Source organism: Alexandromys fortis, unplaced genomic scaffold (assembly GCF_014885135.2).
Source record: "Alexandromys fortis isolate MF-2015 unplaced genomic scaffold, M_Fortis_MF-2015_v1.1 scaffold_77, whole genome shotgun sequence".
In the NCBI taxonomy this organism is placed as follows: domain Eukaryota; kingdom Metazoa; phylum Chordata; class Mammalia; order Rodentia; family Cricetidae; genus Alexandromys; species Alexandromys fortis.
In genome coordinates this window covers 47,145-70,728 of record NW_026067967.1, presented here as the reverse complement: position 1 = coordinate 70,728, position 23,584 = coordinate 47,145, and the positions used below count along the sequence as shown (strand labels likewise).

Here is a 23,584-nt window from a genome sequence, read left to right as displayed (position 1 = left end):
AGAAAAATGTGTGGTTTCAGTAGAGTTCAAAATGTGCAAATAACACAGGAAGCCATTTTGTATTTTATGAGGTCTTTTTATATTTTAACACATCTATGCGTTTAAAATGGTATTTTAAGAAAAAAGACTTATCAAGTGCAATAGAAACAAGATTGAATGTGAAAGATAAATTGCAACCTACCAAATGATACCGAGTATTTCCTCATCTCTTGAGGGTGGCTCATTGAAATGTTGTAGATATTTTCAGCATACTTTTTCAGAGCTACTGCGTAATCTTGACAGTCAAAAGGAAGCACTAGAGAATCGGCCAGTTCAAACACCATCCCTCCTCGAACCTGGGCCACAGCGAGGTGATATTTAAAGGTTGGATCATAAAATTTTTCCACTAACTCATATGTTTCATAGACACTGTGGTAGAGTGGATAGCTTCTGACTTTGTCTGTTTTCTAGGAGGAAGAAACAAAATACATCTCTTGTAAGATAGTCCATAAGACCCACAACATGGTATTTACTGTGCATATTATTAAGGTTGATCACTGGTGAACAGGAACCGTGTAAACTTGGGAACTTAGAATTCTGCTACTTTACTTTAGCTATGGGCAAATGAAAACACGTGTAGACATGCTACAAGAAAAAAACCCTGAAAATATTCTTTGGGAGACACTAAAGAAAGTTGTCAGATGTATTGAGAATCCAAAGAATAGACTATACAATGTTGTGTTAGAAGAGAAATGATTCAAGAAGAGAGATGGGGAATTATTAGACAAGTGAAGCAATAGTACAGACTAGAATACAGGTGACTATGTCAGATTTACCACTGAAAATTCCACAGAAAAACATCTGAGAAGCAGCCTGCTGCAGAGTGGAGGAACCAAGCAGCAAGGACCACAGTGGAGAATTGAGAAACACAAATGAGAGGGAAGTGATGCTCAATGAGGTACAAGAAAGCTACATATGTGAAAATCAAGGATTTTTCACACAGTGAACTGCTGACTAATGTCTTCCGATCTTTTCTCAATATGCTCCTCTGTTATTGATATAAAGAACATGCTATTTATTATCATGCTGAAGAGACGGAGACTCGGGCATTATTAATGAGAGAAAAGTTTCATTCTTATTCCAAAATTCATTACCAAGAATGTTTGGTAGTCATCTGAACTTTGGCTGTTTTAGTTTCTTATATGTCAAATGTATCTATTCTCATCAAAATCCCCGCATGAACCCATATAACTTCTTAACCCCAAAAGATCCTTGGCTGGGGGCAAATAACTTACAAGTGAGTAAAAAATTACAAAAGTTCAATGCTGGGTGGCTTTAGGATTGGTGCACAATAGGAAGTCAGAGCCGGGGCTAATAGATTTCCCCTCTAACTATATCCCTGTTTGAAATCAACTTAAATACAGTCTCGCTTATGTTTTAATAATGGTATTATGTCAACTTGGGACAAGTAGGAGCCGTCCAAGAGAAGGGAACTTGAGCTGAGAAAATGCATCCATAAGGTGAGGCTGTAAACAAATCTGTAAGGCATTTTATTAATTAGTGATTAGTGGGTAAGGGTCCAAACCATTGTGGGTGGTGCCATTCTTGGACTGAGCAAGTCAGAACAAGCAAGTCAGAAAGCAGCGTTTCTCAATGGCCTCTAACTCAGCCTCTGCCTAGAGGTCCCTGCCTTGGCTTCCTTCAATATTGTACAGTCCTGCCCAAGTTGATTTGGCCATGGTGTTTCATCACAGCAATCAAACCTAAATAAGAAAATAACTATGACCCTTTCTCTTACTCATACAAATCTGAAAGACAAAATATGAGAAATGTAATTTATTACTTACAAGTATTGAAGAAAGTAAGGATTAGAAAACAAATGTACAAAAGACTTCACTGTAAAATAGAACTTCATGGTAGTTTGAACATAAAAATCAAAAATCTCTAACTATGAGCTTTCATAAAACTACTTGAGATTTTATAAAAAACACATTTAAAACTTAAAACTAAAAATTTATCTTTCACAACAAGGAAGGGTATGGAAAATTATTTATGATTTTGTTGTATTATGCCAATTTTTCAGTGATCTGATGTTATCTTGGAAGTTCTAGACTGCAGAAAGCAATATGTGTGCCAACTGGACTGTGAATGTATGCCCATAAAAACAGTGACAGACAACCAATAGGACATCACTGTTTGGCTTTCCAATTCTTCCTCTAGTGCCAGAGGTATTTATTGAAGTAAAACTTATTAATTTAGTTAAATGTACCCATACTTAATACTTAAGAACTCATTAATTTAGACTTACCCAATTTTTAGTGTACCGTGCTCTGCCCGAAGCAATTCCAAGTCTTTGGAAAAACACCTCAAAATCATTGCCAGACCCCAGCTTGCTAATCCTTTCAGATTTAAAATTAGCACAATTAGTTCAAATGCTATGTTCATTCTATAAAGATCAAAGGTCAACTACTAAATTATAGTTATACTATTAAAAATGTGATAGCCTTAGACATACAGTTAAAGTAAGACACTTATTCTGGTTCTGAAAATGTTTACTTTGTAATACAATTTTATGGAGTGGTACTTCTATAAGTCACTGTTTTATTTAAGCATTCTGAAGGTTGGAGAATACTTTCATTCAAACTATCTATTTCATCTGTGTCTGTCGTATATGCTAATGAAAGGAATCAGACATATTCAGATAATTAGAATATAAATTCTGCCTGAAAATTTTAATTTATTCATATTGTAGAGGTCTTCATTTACAAACTATCGAGATAATTATTTCCCTTCTTTTGCATGTAAAGATAAAATCACGCAGTCATAGTTTTAATTTATCAGAGCAAACAAAATATGTGTTACCTGCATGACGCTCAGGAAAATGATCAACTATAGCCTGAGATGGGATAGATATTTGTCATGAATCGTGTTCCATTTTCTCCATTGTGACCTTTTACATGAACCACGTATGAGCATCATGTATCCTAATAAGCACCATTATTCTCCCTTTCCTCTAAAAATATTAAAAGTAATTTGTACTTTGTAGGGAGCATGTCATTAAAAGCTTGGCAGCTGCCTCTTGCATACAGATTGTCCAAAAATCAGCATTTGAAACTCACAGATTTAATTTCAAGCCACAGGGTAATATTTTATTGTAAATCTAAGCACTAAATTTATTTGTCAGATGTCAGAGAATTTTGAACGTTCCTTTTTACAAACAATTTTTTAAAAGTACCCTTTTATTTCCAACACAATCCACAAAACAACCAAACTGGGTAGAATGGCTGGGGTGTTTCTGTACCTGGGCACTTCATTGGATTCTGGTGAAGGATTCTTTTCTCTCCAGCTGTCGTAAAGAGATTTGCCTTCAAAGCCTTCATCCGGGCTTTGGAGCTACACAAGTTAAAAAGAAGAGAATACTCACAAATCTGATGCATAAGCTGAAATGTGTCCCTCAATGAGAAAGTGGGAATTGTAGGCAGAAAGCAGCCCAAAGGCTGCCTCACAGAGGTTAGGAGATGGAAGGTAGTAAGTATATCAAGAAAGAGTTGGTTAACTGTGACGGTTCAGGGAAGGGAAAATGTATCAGATGAAAATAAGGTTGGCTATAAACAATACAATGTGTTGCATAATAATTGCACCCCAGGCAATATCATTTGCAGAGTCCCCGAGGTGGGTTGCCTTTCTCCTTACCTCTTTTGTTAAGTTGTAGACTAAGCTGTGCAGCAGGGGTGTGCAATCGACTCTTAGGGTGTAGTTTCCTGTAACAGAAAGGACGGAATAGTTTGTTTTGTTTGTTACTTTTTCCAAAGACCACTGCTAAACTTTACATAGCACCATCTCGTCAATGCTCTCCACCTTAAACTATAAAATCCAACGTCTTTGGCATTGACATGGTTGAAAGGAGGCCTGAGGTTGGGGGGGGGGGGAACTAAATTGACAATCAGCTCTCCAAATCTTCACCTGACTCTACCCGAGACTTAAAGCGTTAAGGACCTGACAAACCCTGTTACCTCAGTATGGATCAGTGTTCTACGTCACACCTGCATGGCTTCTTCACCCTTTGGATTCATGTTACATTTTCTGCGTGACCTCCCTCACTCCTCTATGTGACCCTGCACACTGCCTCCACCCCAGACAAGCTGCTGTCGGCATCACTTGCCCTTGGTCTGTTTTTCACACCACTCTCCTCCCTCACACATTGCCTAACTGTCTTATCATTTCTTTCCTCCAAATGCATTGTTTAAAAAAAAAAAAAAACAGCCTTCACGTATGTGTCCGCATCATGAGATTCCCTCCAAGAATGTTATGTATCTTTTACTCTCAAATTAAAAGACCTGTGTCACCGAAGGCTGAATGGTACAGACATGCAATCCCAACATTCAGGAAGCTGAAGCGGGATGTTCATCAGCTGTGTGCCAGACAAGACTACAAAGTAAGAACTTTAACTCAAAAAACATAGACTACATATATAAATAGAAAATGTAATTTTGGATAGTCACATATAAAGATGACTTGAAGGGAGATGGTTTGAAGGCATTTGTTGCCATTTAAATGAGCTATTTTTTGTACCAAAGAATCACACTTGTAGCTCTATATTCACTTCAAACCTCTTTTAGAAAAGTGTGTATACATTAAAGGACCCTTGCTGCAGCATCAGCTACAGAACTAAAATGTAACTGTTCTACTGAATCCACTACAAAGGTGGCTCTATCATTTTATTTTTGTCTTTTTTTTTTTTTGCTTTGGGATTTACTGTGGTTCTTGCTCTATAAGTCTAGTAAGACAATGTATATTCCACATATGGAAGTTTTATATAATGTTTTCTGAGTGAAAAGTGGGATCTAGAACCATACATTGTGATATTAAACCAAAGTCCTGTCGGATCTAAGAGGAGGCAAAAAGTGCAATAGTTAGGATGGCTCTCATCTCAACCCTTCCCTAGAAGGGAACTTATGGGAAGATATTTGATTTTTGTAAATCACAGCTTCCTCTTTGTGCAGTAGAGATAAGTACTTACAGCATATGATGGTTACACTGCATACAGATTAGAAGGAAAGCGATTAAGACAGCATCTAAATCACTTCTGGAACATGTATCAGCTAAATAGTCTCAGAGTTCACATAGTAAAAACACTCTAAACAGAAGATGACAGTTCTTTAGGAGAGAACAATAAGAGCTGTTTGCGTATTGCTTTCAACTTTCTTTTAATATAATAAAATTTATTATTTACAAATACATTAAAAAATAAAAACATCTTTGTTGTTTGTTTTGTGTATATGATTGCAGTTGACATAAATTCATGAACACGTGGTTTATTTCATCTTTTTAGTAATGAACATCTAACCAAAAAATGCAATAAAGTGAGGAATATGGTATCTCAGTCACATTGTACCTATGTGTATTTGTTCTTGATCCTAAAAATTATGATCCAGTTTCAAATATAACATAGTTATCTAAAATCAGTGGTATACTAAAATACCAAAGAGGTCTAATGTTTGAAATTATCAATAAGAATAACAGCATCATTTTGCATTATTTGAAATTTGTTTATTTGGAGTATTTATTATGTAAGGCACACATGTGCAGTATGATCGCATCTGTACTTGTATTTTTGCAATGTTGGGGAATAAATGGCGCATGCTAGGTAACCTCTCTGTCCCTGAGCTACATCTCCAACTCCCCCGAGCCTATGATTTAAGCAAGGGAAGAGTGATGATCACATTGGTGATTTTTGAATAGTCACTGAATGCAAGTCAGATATCATGGAGTTTGCAAGCACCAACTCCTTTTAAAAGCATGATAAGAACCTTTGAGACAGGTACCCTTTTAGAGGTAAAGAATCACAAGGGAAGGAGATGGGAATCTGTTGTGAACTGCAATGCCTTTGTCTATTAAATGAGAGGAGGAAGGAGAACTGACTTGCACCAGAAATGCTAAACTTTGAAACAATAGTGCTCAAAAATAGAAATTCAGATGAAGAAGAAAATGCAAACGTCAGTGTGACACCACCAAGGCACTTTGTTGGCATGGGGAATTTACATTGCGTGTGTGCAAGCGTGCGTGCATGTGTGCTTGTGTATGTGTGCTAATGGACATGTGGAAAGCAAAATACAACCTTACGCAGTCAGTTCTCATTGTCCATCTTTAAATGGGTTTCTAGAATACAACCTAGTTTGTCAGTCTTGCCTAAAAGTGCCTTGCTGGCTTTGCCATCTCTGTAATCTCTATACTTAAATATGGCATTCAAAAACAAAAGATTCTTAAGGTTCATGACTTAGACACTCAATGGGTAACTGTCACCATGTGTAGGAGAATCTGATAGAGGAGGCAAAGTAAGAAATACGGTCTTTCTGGACGGGCACTGCAATGCAGTGGGGAAAATATCTCTGAGTTATTTATGCCGTCAGCTCCGAATCAAGGGGAGAGGTGTGGAAATACCCAGAGGTATCCTAACTCCATGTTAATGGTCTGTCTGCCTTCTGTGCTAGGATGCAATTTTGTCAACTAAATTGTGAACTCCAGAGTAACCAGATGTTATCTATCAAGGGCAACAATATTCACCTTCTATGGAAGAGTCGGCGTTTATGTAAGCCACACCACGTTCTTGGAGGAGTCTGGAATGTTCCTATAACAAGATATTTAAAAAATTATTACTGTCCATCATAATTTTTCTTGGTAAACATCACTTTAGGAGTCTTTTCAGTATAAACATACTTTAAAAAAATACTATCATTATTTAAGCAAAGGTGTTTTCCTAGAGTCACAAATCTAGTAAACCCAGCTGTTTCTATTTTACTGGCTGGGAAATTTAAAGGAAATCTGGCCATAAAGCCAATTTCTCTTGTAGTATATTGCCACCTAGTGGTAATTTTCACTAATTGCACATTTTTAACTAAAGTGTAGCAAAGCGCTGCTGAGACATTTTGGGTCTCTAAAACAGCACATTTCTTGAGAATTTTGGTTGTAAGAAAAAAAAATCAGAAAAGCATATGCCAGTAGTCTCAGTTGTACAATACAATATGATCATAGTACAGGGGGTTGGGACAGGAAAATTGTGGGAGTTCCTGTGCTAAATAAAGAGGCTGCAAAGCAAGAAAACAATAGTAACAACAACAACAATAATAATCGTATAGAGACAAACTGCTTCCTGAATATTCATTGGTTTGCCTGACACCAGGATGAAACTTTCTTGTGGAGAAAAACCTTCACCTTGGTCAACAGGAATACGGCAGGTTTCCAGAGAAACCTGTAATACCTGTGTTTAACACCAGTCACGTGAGCACTCAGAGCAGCAAGGGGAAGCTGACGGAGCAGATACCGATGCTGCACGGATTTACTTCTCGTTCTCACCAAGCCAGTAATTCCAGTGGAGTTATTATTCAGGACTCCTGGTAAGTACTCTGTCTGCCTCGCTGTCCGCCATATTTAATATAGCGGAGACCACAGGAATAAGAAGGTAAGTGCAAACCGGGGCTTACTGTAGACACTGAGAGTTCAGTGGAAGTACCACTTGCAGCTGTTTTGGGTGATGTGGAAGAAACATTAGAAACTTCCATGTAGTTTTATTTTATTTTATTTGGTCTTGTATTTGGTTTTCAGTACATTAATTTGTTAGCTCTATTGCATTGTCAAAAAAGTAAATTGAAGCCAGGCGGTGGTGGCGCACGCCTTTAATCCCAGTACTCGGGAGGCAGAGGCAGGAGGATCTCTGTGAGTTCGAGGCCAGCCTGGTCTACAAGAGTTAGTTCCAGGACAGGAACCAAAAGCTACGGAGAAACCCTGTCTCGAAAAATCAAAAAAAAAAAAAAAAAGTAAATTGATTTCAATAGTTGACATTAGATGTTTCTCAAAAAAATCAAATGAATCTGAATTCTTAAACTAGGATAATTTTGTTTATTTTTTTTAAAAATTATATTTATTGATTGACTTAGTGCTTGTTTGCATGTTTTGTAAGCCTGCATGCCATGACACATATGTAGCGATCTGAGGACAGATTGCAGCTGTTGGTTCTCGCCTCCCACCATCTGGTCCCAAGAATTAGACTCAGATCATTAGCTGGCAGCAAGTAAGTGCCTTTCCCAGCTGAGTGATCTTGCTGCCCTCTTGTAGACATTTGAACAATGCTACAATCCCTTAGGATAATTAGGCGTGTCCAACGTGTGCTTATGAGTCATGTGCGGCCAAGTATAGGTATGAATGAAGCCCAACACAATGTTGTCTACATACTTAAAAACTTATGAGATGGTTTTCATTTAGTGATTTTTAAGAATAACTTGATTGTGTCATTCCTTGGGATGAATTTTGCCTACAGGACATTATGTCCCAATATCAAAAGGTTGAACCCACATGAGAGACATTTAGAAACACTGGAAGCATTGCCCGACTGGGATCACTTGTTATTTCTCCAAACTGCATGAAAAAAAAATTCTCAACTGCTTTGCCATTTGGAAAAATTCATATGGAAGCAAATTGTCAACCTACCTCTGCCCACTCGGTAGAACCAAGAAGGCCAAATTCTTCCGCATCCCAGCTTGCAAACAGAATCGTTCTTCTAGGCCTCCATCCTAAAATACAGGTGGATAACACATAAATATCACACACTCAAGACATGGGAAAGTCTACAAGATAGGAAAACCTAAAGTGCTGTTGTCTTTTTTTTTTTTTTTCAACTTAAAAAGTAGTAATGTCACTTACATCCTTATTTCCACAATTTCTTTTTGGTATATTTAAAAAAAAGAGTTTTGCTAAAAATCAAACAGTACACATGTGTTGCAAAAGGAACGGTGTAGAAAATGTAGAAAATGAAAGCCAAATGAAGTCATGAGATATTACAAATATTTTACAGCTGGCCGTAGTAGAAAACCACTCTGATTGGCAGGTGGCTGACACAGAAGGAGATAGCAAAGGTGCTGCAGTGGCGGGGAGCACTGTGGAAACTAGACAGAACTCTGCCAAGTTGTCCTCAAATAGCATCTTTATTTCCGTGATTTCTCCTCCATTGTCTTGTAAAATTTGTTACCAGTGGCTCACTTTGAGATAGCATCAGGTACTGATACTGCAAACCATGCAGTTTGGTAAGTAGGTCTTGTGGCTTGGAGGTAACAAACACAGCCTATGGAGCTGAAGAAAGACAAAGTTTTAAAGTGAGTAACTTTTCCTCACTTCCTATATTCTAGGAAGACTGTGCCACACACACTAATTCTTCATGTCTTCATCTAACAGACAGCATAGCAGAATATAGAGGAGACACTGTTTGATTGTCAGGAGCATTAAATGAAAGTTAGTAAATGCTGTAAAGTCCTTGTGATGCTGATAAATATTTCAGGTGTACTGATTAAGTATGCTTTCCCTATAACTGTTGGCTCCACGGTCTGATGTGTTATGGTATTAATCAAATCCCATCTTCATTCATTCCTTATCATTTCATTTTTGAGCACAACACCCCTTAGTTATGACAATGCTGGTTTGCATTCACTGTAGAAATCTTCTTACAAAATTACAAAATCTTTTCTAATGAGGTTAAACATGACCTACATCTTTTTGATGTGGTCTTGAATTTGGTTTGTGAATATTTTATTGAGGTTTTATATCAATGTTCATGAGGGAAACTGGTCTGCAATTATCTTTCTTTGATGATTCTTAGTCTTAGTGTGGTTTGGGTATCAGCATGACTGTGGCCACATAAAAAGAATTTAGCAATGTTCTTTCCGTTTCTTTGTCCAGCAAACACTTAGCAAGTCAACCCTTGACAGAGCAATAAGTAATCCTGTAATTTACTTCAGATTGTCAGAATATATATATACTAATTAAAAATAATAAAAATATAAGCCATCCTTAATGCTTGCACTGCTATTGTTATTAATTTATTGACATTATTGAGTCCATATTAATTTATTTGGTTTTCTATTGTGTATTGCAGATTGAGAAGAGGGCTTCTTGTACACAAGGCACACTAACATGGAGCAACTTCACAGCCCCTACGGTCACATTTCCAAAGATTACACTGAAATTTCTAGAATTTGGTTTTTCACTCACTGTTTCTCTTACCTTCCTTCTTCAGTGCTCCAAAGCTCCTCACAATTTCATGAACAACAGCTGCTCCACTATGAGGGTCAATGCCACCAAAGACCCAGGCATCTCTGTGACCTCCAAGCATGACATATCTGTCTATACAACAGCAGCACAAGGGTCACAAACAGAGCAAACTGAAGTTTACTCAAAGGCATTCACAACTCAAAATAAAAGTACCGGCTTTCCTAAGGCTTAGACTCTTTGCTCAGATTTCAGTCTTGGTTTCAACTATCTGATGAAATTATAAATGTGACTTAAAATTAATTCATATATTATTAAAGTAATAAGCATATGGATAACAGGAAGATATGAAATTATCTCTGTTTACCTCCTCAAAAATTTCTAGTATCTGTTACCTCTCTGTGTCCACCACAGAGAACACAGCCCTCCACTTCCTAATTCTAGTCTATGACCCAGTCAATTAGTGTTCTTCTTCTATGACATTTCTGTCTACTATAGGAAGAAGAAACTGCTTGTATGGAAAGTTCTGGTAGCGACCATTTCATATTTGATTAGATATTCACCATCCTTAAATGTTGAGCTTTTCTTTTAAATCAGAATCTCCTTGTCGCTAGTTTCTGTGTGTTTTGACCACCTCCCACAAATCCAAAGTTTACCACAGTCCTGGCACAAAATAATCACCTAGCAAGATTCAATAAATCTTTGATGTGTGTATCCACATGAATATATGGTTTAGTACTTACAAGACTTAATTTTATAAAACTCTTGGTTCTTAAAAAAGAGCCTGTGTTTACTCTTAGCATAGAACAGAACATAAAGACGATCTCAGAATTTGGGAGGAGATAACATAAGACTGAGCCTAAGCCCAGCCTAATCTTTCTACTCTGAGATCTTGTTCAGAAAAACAAATAAGCAGCATGTTTGTGAAAAATACATTTGATTTAATTTTACTGTTTATGTTAGAAATAATAATAATCAACTAAATCCTAAGTAATCAAAACCTAAATTTTAAAGAATCAAGAGATATAATGAAATAGGTGGAATTCTCCCACCTACTCTCAGTCACAATGTACACAAACCACACTTAAGGAAGGCCCCATTCCTGGCTGTAAATAGATAACAAAAACAAACTTGTTGGTAGTCTTGTGACTGTTTTGTCTCATAGTGTTTTGTTTGTGCATTTTTTAAACTTTTCTGATTGTTTCCTTATATATTACTATTTCTGATTTTGTGGTGTTTTGGTGTGTGTATATGTGTGTGTGCCTGCCTGTGTGTGGTGTGTGTGTGTGTGTGTGTGTGTGCAAACGTACTGCTCATGCTTCTTCTTTGACTTCTTTTTTACTCTGTTTATTTTGTTTTATTCCCTTTTTGTTTTATTTTGATTGCTTGCCTGCTTGTTTTATAAAGGAAGAAAGAAAGAATGCATGAAGTTGGATGGATAGGAAGGTGGGGGAGAATCTAGTAAGAAATTAGGAAGGGGAAATGTGATTAAAATATATTGTATAAATTATTGTTTCTACAAGTAAACAGTGCAGCTTATTACTCTCAGTCATCCTTAGACATTCATGTTTCTTTCCCTGCAACACATATGATGATATACTATACCCATAATGTCTTACTCTTTAGGTGACTTTCATCAGGGCAGCAACTTGAATTCTTAGTTCATTCTGCACCCAGAGTAGTAGACATACATGATATTTGATTGACCAATATATGCCAAACAAATTCTCCTTTTACCTGGTTCAGTAGCTCCTTTGAGGGTGCCAATGACATTATAGATTCTTGTCACTTTACTGTAGGAATGTATGTGGAGCTTGACTTTTCTAATTCAAAGACAAAGAACACATTCTTTGAGAATAGTGGTTACGGATTTAACACCCACACTTCCTAACTCTTTCATCATTAGGTACAAATATTTTTAGTTGTACAGAGGAGGAAAGTAACATTTGCTAATTTTAATAATATTAAATTATTGTCCTATTCAACTTTTAGTTTGATTTTTTGATGGCACTAACTAGGCTTTACATGTTTTCATCTTCTATAAATGTCTTCTTTTAAATCCGTCTGTATTAAAAGATTATAATAATAACTTAACTGTGTTGAAAAATTTCCAGCAAAGCCAGGTCCCACATTGTAAGGCACTTTGAGGCCTCCCTTCCAGCTGCTGTCAGGGGGTGCTGGGCCACCCATGTGTCTGTTAAACATGAAAAAAATTATTAGTTGGGTAAACTTTAATATAGCAAGTTAAAACACCAAGTAATCTACTGTCTAGGGCATCTTCTCATAAGAGTTTCTATGAATGAACGACAGAGCAAAGTGCTTTGCATGTAATACCCACTGACCCTTTCTGCCACTCCTGTAAGGCAGTGTCCACTAGCCATTCTACTCTGCATATGAGAAACTTGAAGACAAAGTGAACGCATAACAATGGCCAAAGTTATGGTGGTAAGAGATACAGTTGATGTTATTCTAATTAGTTCAAGAACCCAAAAAAAGTATAACTAACTATGCAAAGCTAAACCATGTATTTCTCTGATTTTTTCTTTGGTTCTTTTTTGATTTCTTTTTTATAGGTTTTCTTATCTATCATCTATCTGTCTGTCTATCTATCTATCTATCTATCTATCTATCTATCTATCTATCTATCTATCTATCTATCATGTGTAGTGTTCTGCCTGTATGCCTTCCTGGAGACCAGAAGAGAGCATCATTACAGATGTTTGTGAGCCACCATGTGGTTGCTGGGAATTGAACTCAGGACCTCTGGAAGAACAGTCAGTGCTCTTAACCTCTGAGCCATCTCTTGCTTTCTTTTTTAATTGCCCAGCCTTTTTTTTTCTAAAAAGTGAGAAAAAGGCATGGAATTTGATGGATGGGTTTGGAGTGGAGATGATCTGGAAGAAGAATTATGAAGGGGAAACCATGATAACAATATACTGCAAGAAAAAAAAATTCAGTAGGAAAGAAATATAACTCAGGGAGTTAGAGAGAGAGTTCATTGGTTAAGAGAACTTGTTCTTCTTGCAGAGGGCCACATAAACGGCTTACAAACATCTGTAACAGTAGTTCTAAGGGATCGAATACCCTCTTCTGACCTCTGTGAACACCAAGCAGGCAGATGGTGCACATACATAATGCAAGTAAAAATATTGTACACCCACTGTTAGCAGTTTGTTATCAAAGTAAATCTGTTGTATTTATATGACTCAAAACTGTACACTAGAGAAATGAAGATTATATTGGTAAGAAATTCATACACAATTATCCATAGTTTCTTCTTTCATAACAACAAAAACAAGGAACAACCCCAGTTGCCCTTTAACTAGTGAATGGTTAAACAAACTGCAGTATCATCATGTGATGTAAAACTTCAGTCATACAAAAATAAAGGAACCCTCATGCATAACACAGCCTACTTAAAAAGTTAAATGCAATTTGAGATATTGAAGTTTCAATTTTTCAATAAAATAATTACCTTATCTCATTTAGGACACACTTAATATTTATCTTTTTATGCAGTCCAAAGAATTAGCAGACATGACTAAATAAATCATATCTAATTCTATGTATTCTGTTTCTTACTACAAGGAAACTAAGAGGTCATTTCAATGGGTTCTATAACTGGAATCATACAATATATTGTTTTGAAAATCTGCTTTAACTTAATGTATCACAAATATATTCCACATTATTAAATATTCTTGATCGATATTATTCTGTATTTTATTGCTTTGTGTAGTATCATAACCAATGACATGCTTGAAGAGGCAGAAGTGTTTTATTATTTGAATTGTTTCACTATCACAAGTAATCTATAATAATATTTATCTTTAATATAAATAACTACACTTCATTTATCTAAATGCATATTCCATGGTGCTTGTAAAGGGTCTATCACATACTTAATCTTAATTTAAGTGGCACAGGTAATAGTCCAAACCTAAAAGTGATCTGTCCTTAGACTGTACACATAGCTCCAAATTCTAGATATAGGGATCCTCACTTATGAAATTGGTGGCCTTAAACTAACTCATGAAATGCTTTCTCACCGATGTGACAATGAAATCATTAAAAATTGCTTTGCAGTCAGGCATGATGGAGCTCCTTTGCAGTTACAGTACATGGGAGGCTGAGCCAGGATTACTGACAAGGTGCTTTGATTCTATCGACTTTACTTTCATAGCAATTCCTTCCCCTTTCTTCCAGAGGGAAGAGAACAACGAAGGGCAAGCAGAAGTAAGAGAGGAAGACAGGAAGGAGGGAAGCTCAAGAATGAAGGCAGAAAGGGAACAGAAATACAGACTTAAAACTGGACATTGGTGGCTCTTACGTTGTGATTCTGTTCCTCAAAAAGGGTAGAAGCTTAAAAATAACATTGAAAAGATTGGCGAATAAGAGATACATTGACAAAAGGCTGGGAGAGAGTTGAATAGGAATCTAGAGAAGTTTGGGAAAGTATCCGCAGGCTTGGTGTTATTTTGAAACAGGGTAAAAGACAAAGGGAGCACAAAATAAATTCCAGAATCTGAACCAGAATTTTTTAAAATTGTGAAAACATTCAAGATTGCACCTGTCACTGAGTATAGAGTACCAAAACTTGAAGACTAAGGTAAAACATTTGAAAATTCTCAAGAATGAGAAATACAAAGTTATCTTTTTTTCTCTGACAAACTTACTCTAAGAGTTTCTGTGCATCATCGTATCCAATTGGATGGACAGGAATTCTTGGAAGTCCAGCAGCCTCCGTCAAATCATACCTATAAGCATATTCTGAGGAAAATAAAGAGCTTATTTGTCACTAAAACAAATGATAAGGCATACGAAGTGATAAATGTTATCTATAGAGATCGCATGACCTCACCCTAAAAGTCAATCATTTTATTTTATTTTTTAATTGATTTTTATTGAGCTATACATTTTTCTCTGCTCCCCTCCCTTTCTCTCCCCTCTCCTTCTACCCTCTTCCATGGTCCCCATGCTCCCAATTTACTAAGGAGATCTTGTATTTTTTCTACTTCCTATGTAGATTAGATCTATGTATGTCTCTCTTAGGGTCCTCATTGTTTTCTGGGTTCTCTCGGATTGTGAATTGTAGGCTGGTGTTTCTTTGCTTTATGACTAAAAGTCACTTATGAGTAAGTACATATGAAATTTGTCTTTCTAGCTCTGGGTTTCCTCACTCAATATGGTGTTTTCTAGCTCCATCCATTTGCCTTCAAATCACGAGATGTCATTAATTTTTTTTCTGCTGTGTAATACTCCATTGTGTAATTGTACCACATTTTCCTTATTCATTCTTCGGTCAAGGGACATTAAGGTTGTTTCCAGGTTCTGGCTATGACAAACAATGCTGCTATGAACATATTTGAGCACATGTTCTTGTGGAATGATTGAGCATCCTTTGCGCATATATCCAAGTGTGCTATTGCTGGAAGTGTGGTATTGAGGAAGGTTGTTTCCTAATTTTCTGAGAAATTGCCATACTGATATCCAAAGGGGCTGTACCAATTTGCACTCCCACCAACAATGCAGGAGTGTACCCCTTACCCCACATTCTCTCCAGCATAAGTTGTCATCAGTGTTTTTGATCTTGGCCATTCTTACAGAGTTGTTTTGGTTTGCATTTCCCTGATGGCCTAAAGATGTTTAAGCATTCCCTTATAGGTGTTTTTCAGTCATTTTAGATTCCTCTGTCGAGTGTTCTCTGTTTAGGTCTGTACTCCATTTTTCTATTGGATGTTTTTGTTCTTTTGATGACCAATTTCTTGAATTCTTTGTATATTTTGGAGATCAGACCACTGTCTGATATGGGTTTGGTGAAGATCTTTTCCCATTCGATAGGCTGCTGTTTTGTCTTGTTGACCATGTCCATTGCTTTATAGAAGCTTTTCAGTTTTAGGAGGTCCCATCGTGAACAGAAGTTCTAGCTAATTAAAGTTGTATTTTCACCATATTAAATTAGCAGAAGGAACATGAGTTGGAAAAGGTTTATGTTTTTAAATGTGGTAATGGAAAGGCAAGGGCAGACTCATGGATTTTCTTTCCATTGTATGATGAATATTCTGTGTAAAATTTGAGGGTTTTTCTTCCTTATATTATTTGAAATTTTGATACATATACACAATGTATCTTGATCATATTCATCCCTGCTCTCTCCAGCTCCCCACGAACCCTCCACTTACATTGCTCTACCTATTTTATTAAAAATCCACTAAGCCTAATTAATACTGCTCATATCTAGATTTGAGTTTGGGGTCATATAGTGGGTCATGATAAGCCTAACAATGACTATGTATCATCAACATGACTATTTATGGTAGAGTAATATAAAGTGGTTTTAAAGAATGAAAACAGCTATGGCAGTTCCCTATGTTTTAAAGAAGGTTTTCATACCCTCCAGGCACATTAGTTTTAAAGAAATACAAGATTCAATGAAGCAGAGGTCAAAAATGAATATGTAAGTGTCATGGGTACTTTGACAAACTCCTTTATCGAAGTTAAGAGAATTCACTTTGTTCCAAACTATGCAAACTAAATGAACACAGAGCTTGTAGACAACATCTGATAGTTGAATGCATCGAAAACAATTTATCTGTTTAATTAATGTTTGACCAGGGTACATGTCAGCAAAAGACAAGAATGTGGACTCTGAGGCCACCCTGGGACTTTGAACTCCAGTAGCCTACTTAGTGCTATGATGATTGTGGGCAGATGGCTTGCATCTTGCACATTTTTCCAAACCAGAGACCATAATACTCTGGTTCCTATAAGATTGCTAAGGTTTGCAGAAGCTATCATTTAGGAAACACTAGTTAGTGGGATTACTTATCTTTACAAAGCAGTAAAAGTTGCTGTATCCTTACTGCACTGTCTGGGCTCTGTATCTGTATCCTTAGTGTACTATCAAACTACTAATAAGACAATTTGTTCTTCTGCTCACTACTAGAAAAGTAAAACCTGTATTTATGAGAATTATAGGTTTTGAGTAAATTTCCATGACAAGAAAAGCCAACCTGGCCAAAACACATGAGCAGAAAAAGACAGAATAGAACAGACATGAGTCTACTTATACTCCTTTTAAGACATGTTCATTGCTGTTAATCACACAATTTGCTGCAGAGTTATTTTTGTTGTATTGTGTCTATATTCTTATGTGTCATGCATTATATTATACATAAACCATATTACATTTCAGTATCTTAAAAAGTCTGAACCCCAAACCCCTCAGGTCCAAGCTTTAAAATATGGCATAAGGAACATTGATTTTCAGAATTTGAAACATTCTTATTTCTATGACTCAAAAAGAATGAGAAAAAAATTAACCCTTAGTCGTTTTGTCATAAAAACTTTTGCAAAAATCACTTGAAATGGTCAGTTTCTTATTATGGCTTGTATCTGATCACTCACCATTGGCTGGGTAACCGGGTGTGAGGGGGTCACCTGCACCATTAAGATTTAAGACATTCCCACGCTGGACACCACCTCCAGGGAGGTTCCAGCCGTCTGGATAGGACTTCACCCCAGGGACAACGTAGTCAGCAGGGTCTGAGTAGAGAATGACTCCTTTCGCACCTGCCAGCTGAGCATTTTTAACCTAGAAGACATGGTGTTTCTCTCTCAGTTTAGGTTGAGTTGCTCCAGACTTAGTAATGGCAGACGCCAAGATTACATTAAATGAATAGCCAAACTTTATCTTCTGTTTTAAAGATCAGGTCTCACTGCGTTTTCAAGGCTGAATTTGAATCTTCACTATAGCCCACAAAGGCATTGAACTTGTAATCCCCCTGCCTTGGCCTCTCAAGGGGTTACAACTACGTGATCCTAGGCTTAGATCCTAATTCACAATCTGAAAGGAGATGGGTTTACGGAATGGCAGACCTGGAATATTCCCATCACAGTGGGAGCAAGGATTTGTTCTTCTATATATATTTTTTTTTGGTTTTTCGAGACAGGGTTTCTCTGTGGTTTTGGAGCCTGTCCTGGAACTAGCTCTTGTAGACCAGGCTGGTCTCGAACTCACAGAGATGATGGCCACTTTTAAACAGTCATGACTGTCTGTGAATACTCCAGTATGTATTTTTTGTTTGTTTGAAATAATAATTATACCATTTCCCCATTCCTTTTATGTATCTTTAGGCAATGACTGTTCTTTGTCTTGTAACTAGAGTGTATAGTGTTTCAGAAGGGTTATAAAGACCAACTTAATATATAAGTCACAATGCAAATGAAAGAAACAAAAGTGAGATGCAAACAGGAGTCAGTAAAAGTGTGCCCGNTGGAACTAGCTCTTGTAGACCAGGCTGGTCTCGAACTCACAGAGATCCACCTGCCTCTGCCTCCCAAGTGCTGGGATTAAAGGCGTGCACCACCACTGCCCGGCTAAGGATTTGTTCTTTCCTACGTCTTTCTAGAAACAAAATAACCAAGTAGAATCTCCAAGCCAAATTATTAAATCTATGTCAGAAATGGGAGTTTTGGACTTTTCTCGTTACCTATAATAACAATCCACATTAAATTAATTTCAGTAGGTCTTTGGAGATAATAATTAAAATAAAGTTACTAAAAATTAGTTGTTTTTTTTTTCATGCTTCTTTTTAAGTCACAGAAACTTGCAGGAACAGAAAAACCTGGTGCATTCACTTGTGCCAGTAAGTTCAGAAGTTCCAAGAACACAAATCAAAAACACTTTCTATATGTGAGAGCGTCTTCCTTATAAGGCAAGAATTTATAAAGGCAAGAGAATCATAATCTCAGAAATTTTAAGGAGATGGTTCTATACACGTAAATAAATGCAACATTTTAGATGAGGGAAGCAGGTGACCTTTAAAAATGTCCTCAGCACATATGCATGATACAGCGCAGCTGACTCATTAGAGCAAATCCACACATGGGCATCGCATGCGCTGCATCCCTCCTCCCCTTATCCTCTTCTTTCTCCCATCGCCCTTCCTGGTTCTCTCCTTCTTACAAATCAATCACCTCCCTTCTATTTCCTTCTGTAATTTTGATCTTGCTTTTCCGAATCTAGATCCCACTTGTGAGGAAAAAAATGCAGTATTTGTCTTATTTATCTTAATACGATGATCTCCAGTTACTCTACTTTCCTGTATGGACATCATTTCCTTACCTTATTTCCTCTGAACACTTTCCCGTATCTGGCGATCACAATCTTTCCAGAACAATTAATCTTCATGTCCCTTTCCAGCTTAAAGAAGTCTTCAGTACGTGCATAGTTAACGTACACTAGATCCCCCTGTTGAGATCAAGAGCAATTAGCTAGAAGACGGAGCATATGGAGGCATCTACAAATGATGGACGTGTGACACCGGAAGAGGTGCAGATAAAGCAAGAACCTCCAAGAGCCCTGGGACAGATGAGTCTCAAATGAGACAACAGAGAAGTTAACTTAAATTGAAAACATAATTGGACAAGTTAAGAGAAACATATGAATTGAGAGACAAATTTTCTTTTACCTATCAGTTACTAAGTAACAATAAAATGTGGTTGCTGAAATCTGAAAAAGTTCAGTCACCATAGGTTGGCAAACCCTTGGTGAAAGAAGGCTTTCTATCCTTTAGACTGCACAATCAAATAGGAGCATAATAGGACTTCACAAACATCAGAGACCAAAAAATGCCATTCAACAGAAGATTTAGTTGCAGTCGTTTGTATGATCACAGGCAAGCACATTGCCCTTCCTAAGTCTCAACACTGTCATTCATAAAGTCATTTTCTGAAATGTTTTCCCTCTCTAATCTAGTATCTAAACAAATTCTGAAAAGAAATGTATACATTATTTATTTACACAGGCATCTAAAACAGGTTTATCATACCTTCATGATACCAAGTGTCCACAAGGAATATAAATTCCAACATATTATGAATGCAAGATTTCAGAAGCAATGACACAGCTATTAATTTATATCTGAAGGATTTAAATACTTGTACATTTATACCACTTAACTTCTTCCATTTAAAAAATATATGAACACAGTCTGAGAATGTAGTATCATGGAATAATATTTACTCAGAATTACCAGGCTCAATGAACAATACCACAAAAATATTAATTATGTACAAAACCTCAAATCTACTTATGACTGTATTTTCTGTACTTTTACAATTTTTTTTCCAATTTCTCTTTTCCTTAAGCATTAACTTAGAAACCTTTGTGATGGTCTGGCACAAAGATACACAGCCTAGGTTGTTCTTCAGTGAATGATCAGCTTTAAGTTCAAGGAAGGCTTTTCAAAAGAACCAAAGAGCAAAGGATGGGGATAAGAACTGTGAAATGCTGTCTCCTAGACACAGTGGCTATTGCATTCAGGATCTCAGAGCCCCAGTGATTACCAGAAGATCAAGTCAACCAAAATTCCTGCACAGATGGTGAGGACCCATTCCTTACTTAGAAAATTGGCAATTGTTAACTGCTAGAAGAGGGAGAATCATCCTTTCATGAAGGAGTGGCCACTGGTAGGTTTCCCTATACTTCAGTAGATGGCCTCACAACCATACATGTATGGGCAGGGCTAACTAGAGTTATCATCCAAGAGCAAAGAGGTAAAGAAAGAGAGGAGAAAGAGCAGACAGAGACTGAGATGAGACAGACAAAGAGAGAGAGAGAGAGATTAAATTGGTCTTCTCACATTTCTTGATTTTATTAGTAAGTTCTCATTTGGGAGAAACTCACAATTTTGGGGAGATCCCTCCTTAAATATTGCAAAATTACAGCTATCTTTTGATCAATTGCCAATCATCATAAGATAAACTATTCTAGAGAGCAGACTGGGGAAGGAACTGACTTAAAAATTTGCAAACAAAGTCTGTCACCTCACATTGAGGCAGCACCAAGGCCCTATCCCCTGTGTATAAGGGATGGGGGATAAGGTGAAGATGGGGGAGCAGAAGGAGGGGAGAAAGGGGAAAATGGGATTGGTATAAAAATAAATAAGTTTAAAAATCTTTGCAAACAAAAGTAACCAATAGATACACTCTCTAGGCAAGCTGTACTCTCAGTTGAAAACCCATTTTGTCTTAAACAATGGCTTTCTTGTAGGACTCACACTGTGCTTTTGTTCTGGTTGCAAAATAATCTCTTCCTTGGCTTGGAATTTTTCCTGATTCTTTCTGGCTTCTTTTTGTTTGCCCTTATCAATACGAGAATTTGGGTCAAAAAACAGTGGTTCCCAAAGAAACACCCATGAGCTCGTTGGTACATCCTCAGACCTGCTGAAACTCGTGGGCTAAAATCCAGAATCTGGGCTTTTCAAAATCTCCACTTATGACCAATCTTAAAACCTGAGAAATGCTACAGCATGTTTATAGACATGCAATAGTTAATTAAAATAGCCTACTGTATGAGCCAGTGTTATAAGTTCCACAGGATTCAGAGTATATAGATTCAAGAATTAATGATGGAGAAATGTACTACATACACGTAAGAAACTTATAGAATTAGTAGAGAATTAGTACTCTCGTGATTGGGTTACAGATCACCCAGCAAATCACTATAGTCAGCACATGGCCTTCTATTTTAATGCAAACAGTGATAGCACAGAGAATGAAACCTTCTATATTGCAGAAGAATTTAAGCATGTTTGAAGGAAACAAAAATAATGAAGGGTATGATTTCCTTTAAGAGAAGAGAAAAAACTATGTAGTGTAGACTAGTCTCAAACTCACAGCAATATCCCTGCCTCATTCTTCAGAGTTCTGGGGGTTCTTTCTTATGAGTAGAATCATTAAATAATTAAAACTTTAGTGAATTTCAGTGACTTACTCAGTAAAACTACAAACTAGCTGGGTATGGTTATAATTTTCTCTTCATAATACTTGGAAGTATAATCTGTTTTGACATAAAAATCTTTTAACGACAGTACATTTCACAGTGCTCTCCAACTGACACACACTAAACTAATGCTCTAAGATTTTTTTAGTAATTTTAAGTAATTTATGTTTTTTTAAGTAATTTTAAACTACATTTTTTTCTACAAGTACTATTACCTCATGGTATTTGTCCATATATTGCACACTGATATGAAAAATTAATCATTTGTTTGAAATGAAGTTCTATTAGTCAGTGTCTTGTATGCTAAACATCTTGTTTGTCATATACATCTCTTTATAGAGAAATTTTATAAATAATGATGACAACTATTTAAATGTTCAAAGTAAAAAAATATAAAGACATAATTGAAAAATCAAAATTTGGAATTTTTTGTAAAAAGCAAAATACAGGCAAAAAGACCCAATAATTGGAAACTTAGAAGATACTTGTGACATCTAAAATTGTTGGGGTTGTATGTTACACTTAAAAGACTGAAGAAATTGATAAAACTTAATAGGAAAAATGTCAGAAATTCTCCAGAAAAGGAAAGGGGCTATAGTTAGTCATTTGCAAAGTGAAAGCCCAGATTGGGTGATGAATATGTATGAATGACCTCACTGGTAATGGAGAGAAACTCCAGTTTAAACAAATTAAAATAAACAAAATTATAGTTATATAATTTTGAATGTTTATGAAAATTTGAGGGAAGAGGGGCATGCACACATTAAAAATAGGCATATAAACTGCTACAGGATAGATCTTGAAAGATTCTCTATTTGCTACAATGTAGCAATCTCTTCTTTGTTTACTGTACACAAAGAAACACTCAAAGACAGTATGCCATTGCTGCAAAAGATGTGGAGTAAGTAACAAATTATGTGTTTGTCAGTAAAATAATGGGTAGTTACTTGCTGAGAGCCCATGAGGACTCATGAGGACTAGCCAATGCAACGGACCATTGTAATGAACACTGTAAGTGACCACCACAGTTACCATGACAACAGATCATCATGTTGAACACTCTTTGACTGTCAGTGACGACTACAACCGACCACAATAGTAACACTATAGTTTGCTATTACAATTGACCTCCATAGTGTTCACCATGGCTTTTCACCACAGTGAGCAAGACAACTAACATCCATGGTGGCTACTACAACCGACCAATAAAGCTGTCAACCACAGATGACCATAGTGAACACCACAACTAACTGCCCAAATGACTATGACAACTGATCTCTCAGACATTTGTAAGTCAATGTGTAGGTGCAAGAAACTGAACTCAGGTCCTCTCTGGAAGAGAAACCAGGGCTCTTAAGCACTGAGTTATCTCTCTGGCACCTCTTCCACTTATAAACAAAGGTTTTCTCAGGCAGTAGCCACCTCCTGAGGGCTCAATACCCAGAACCACTCAAGATAGCAAACAAGCCATAGCAACACCACTAAATCAAATCATGTGTAGGAATACAGTAAAATGTAGTTAACATTAAATATGCCACTACCCTGATGGTCATAGAAAGGAGCAAAGGTACAGACAGAATACATTAAGAGATTTAAATGAAATAAAGGGAATATAATAATAAAATACTAAAATACAATAAAAGGAAAGTCTGATAAATGGAAAAAGAAAGAATCATCCAAAAGATTTTTAAAGGAAAATCAAATGAGAAAGAGAAGAGGAGAGAGAGAGAGAGAGAGAGAGAGAGAGAGAGAGAGAGAGAGAGAGAGAGAGAGAGAGAGAGA

At 36.6% G+C, this 23,584-nt stretch overlaps 1 protein-coding gene across 1 annotated transcript in view; it reads right to left on the bottom strand.

Moving 5' to 3' along the window:
• The window catches only part of Folh1 (folate hydrolase 1), a 36,429-nt gene that overhangs the window by 5,143 nt on the left and 7,702 nt on the right, over window positions 1–23,584 (bottom strand). The window contains exons 5-16 of the mRNA XM_050154586.1: window positions 19,142–19,267; window positions 17,422–17,608; window positions 14,691–14,784; window positions 12,110–12,208; window positions 11,752–11,837; window positions 10,030–10,149; window positions 8,464–8,546; window positions 6,544–6,607; window positions 3,673–3,740; window positions 3,281–3,372; window positions 2,288–2,378; window positions 182–446 (exon numbers count right to left, since the gene is read on the bottom strand). Coding sequence (XP_050010543.1) covers window positions 182–446; window positions 2,288–2,378; window positions 3,281–3,372; window positions 3,673–3,740; window positions 6,544–6,607; window positions 8,464–8,546; window positions 10,030–10,149; window positions 11,752–11,837; window positions 12,110–12,208; window positions 14,691–14,784; window positions 17,422–17,608; window positions 19,142–19,267 — 1,375 coding nt within the window. The remainder of the gene's footprint in view (window positions 1–181; window positions 447–2,287; window positions 2,379–3,280; window positions 3,373–3,672; window positions 3,741–6,543; window positions 6,608–8,463; window positions 8,547–10,029; window positions 10,150–11,751; window positions 11,838–12,109; window positions 12,209–14,690; window positions 14,785–17,421; window positions 17,609–19,141; window positions 19,268–23,584) is intronic.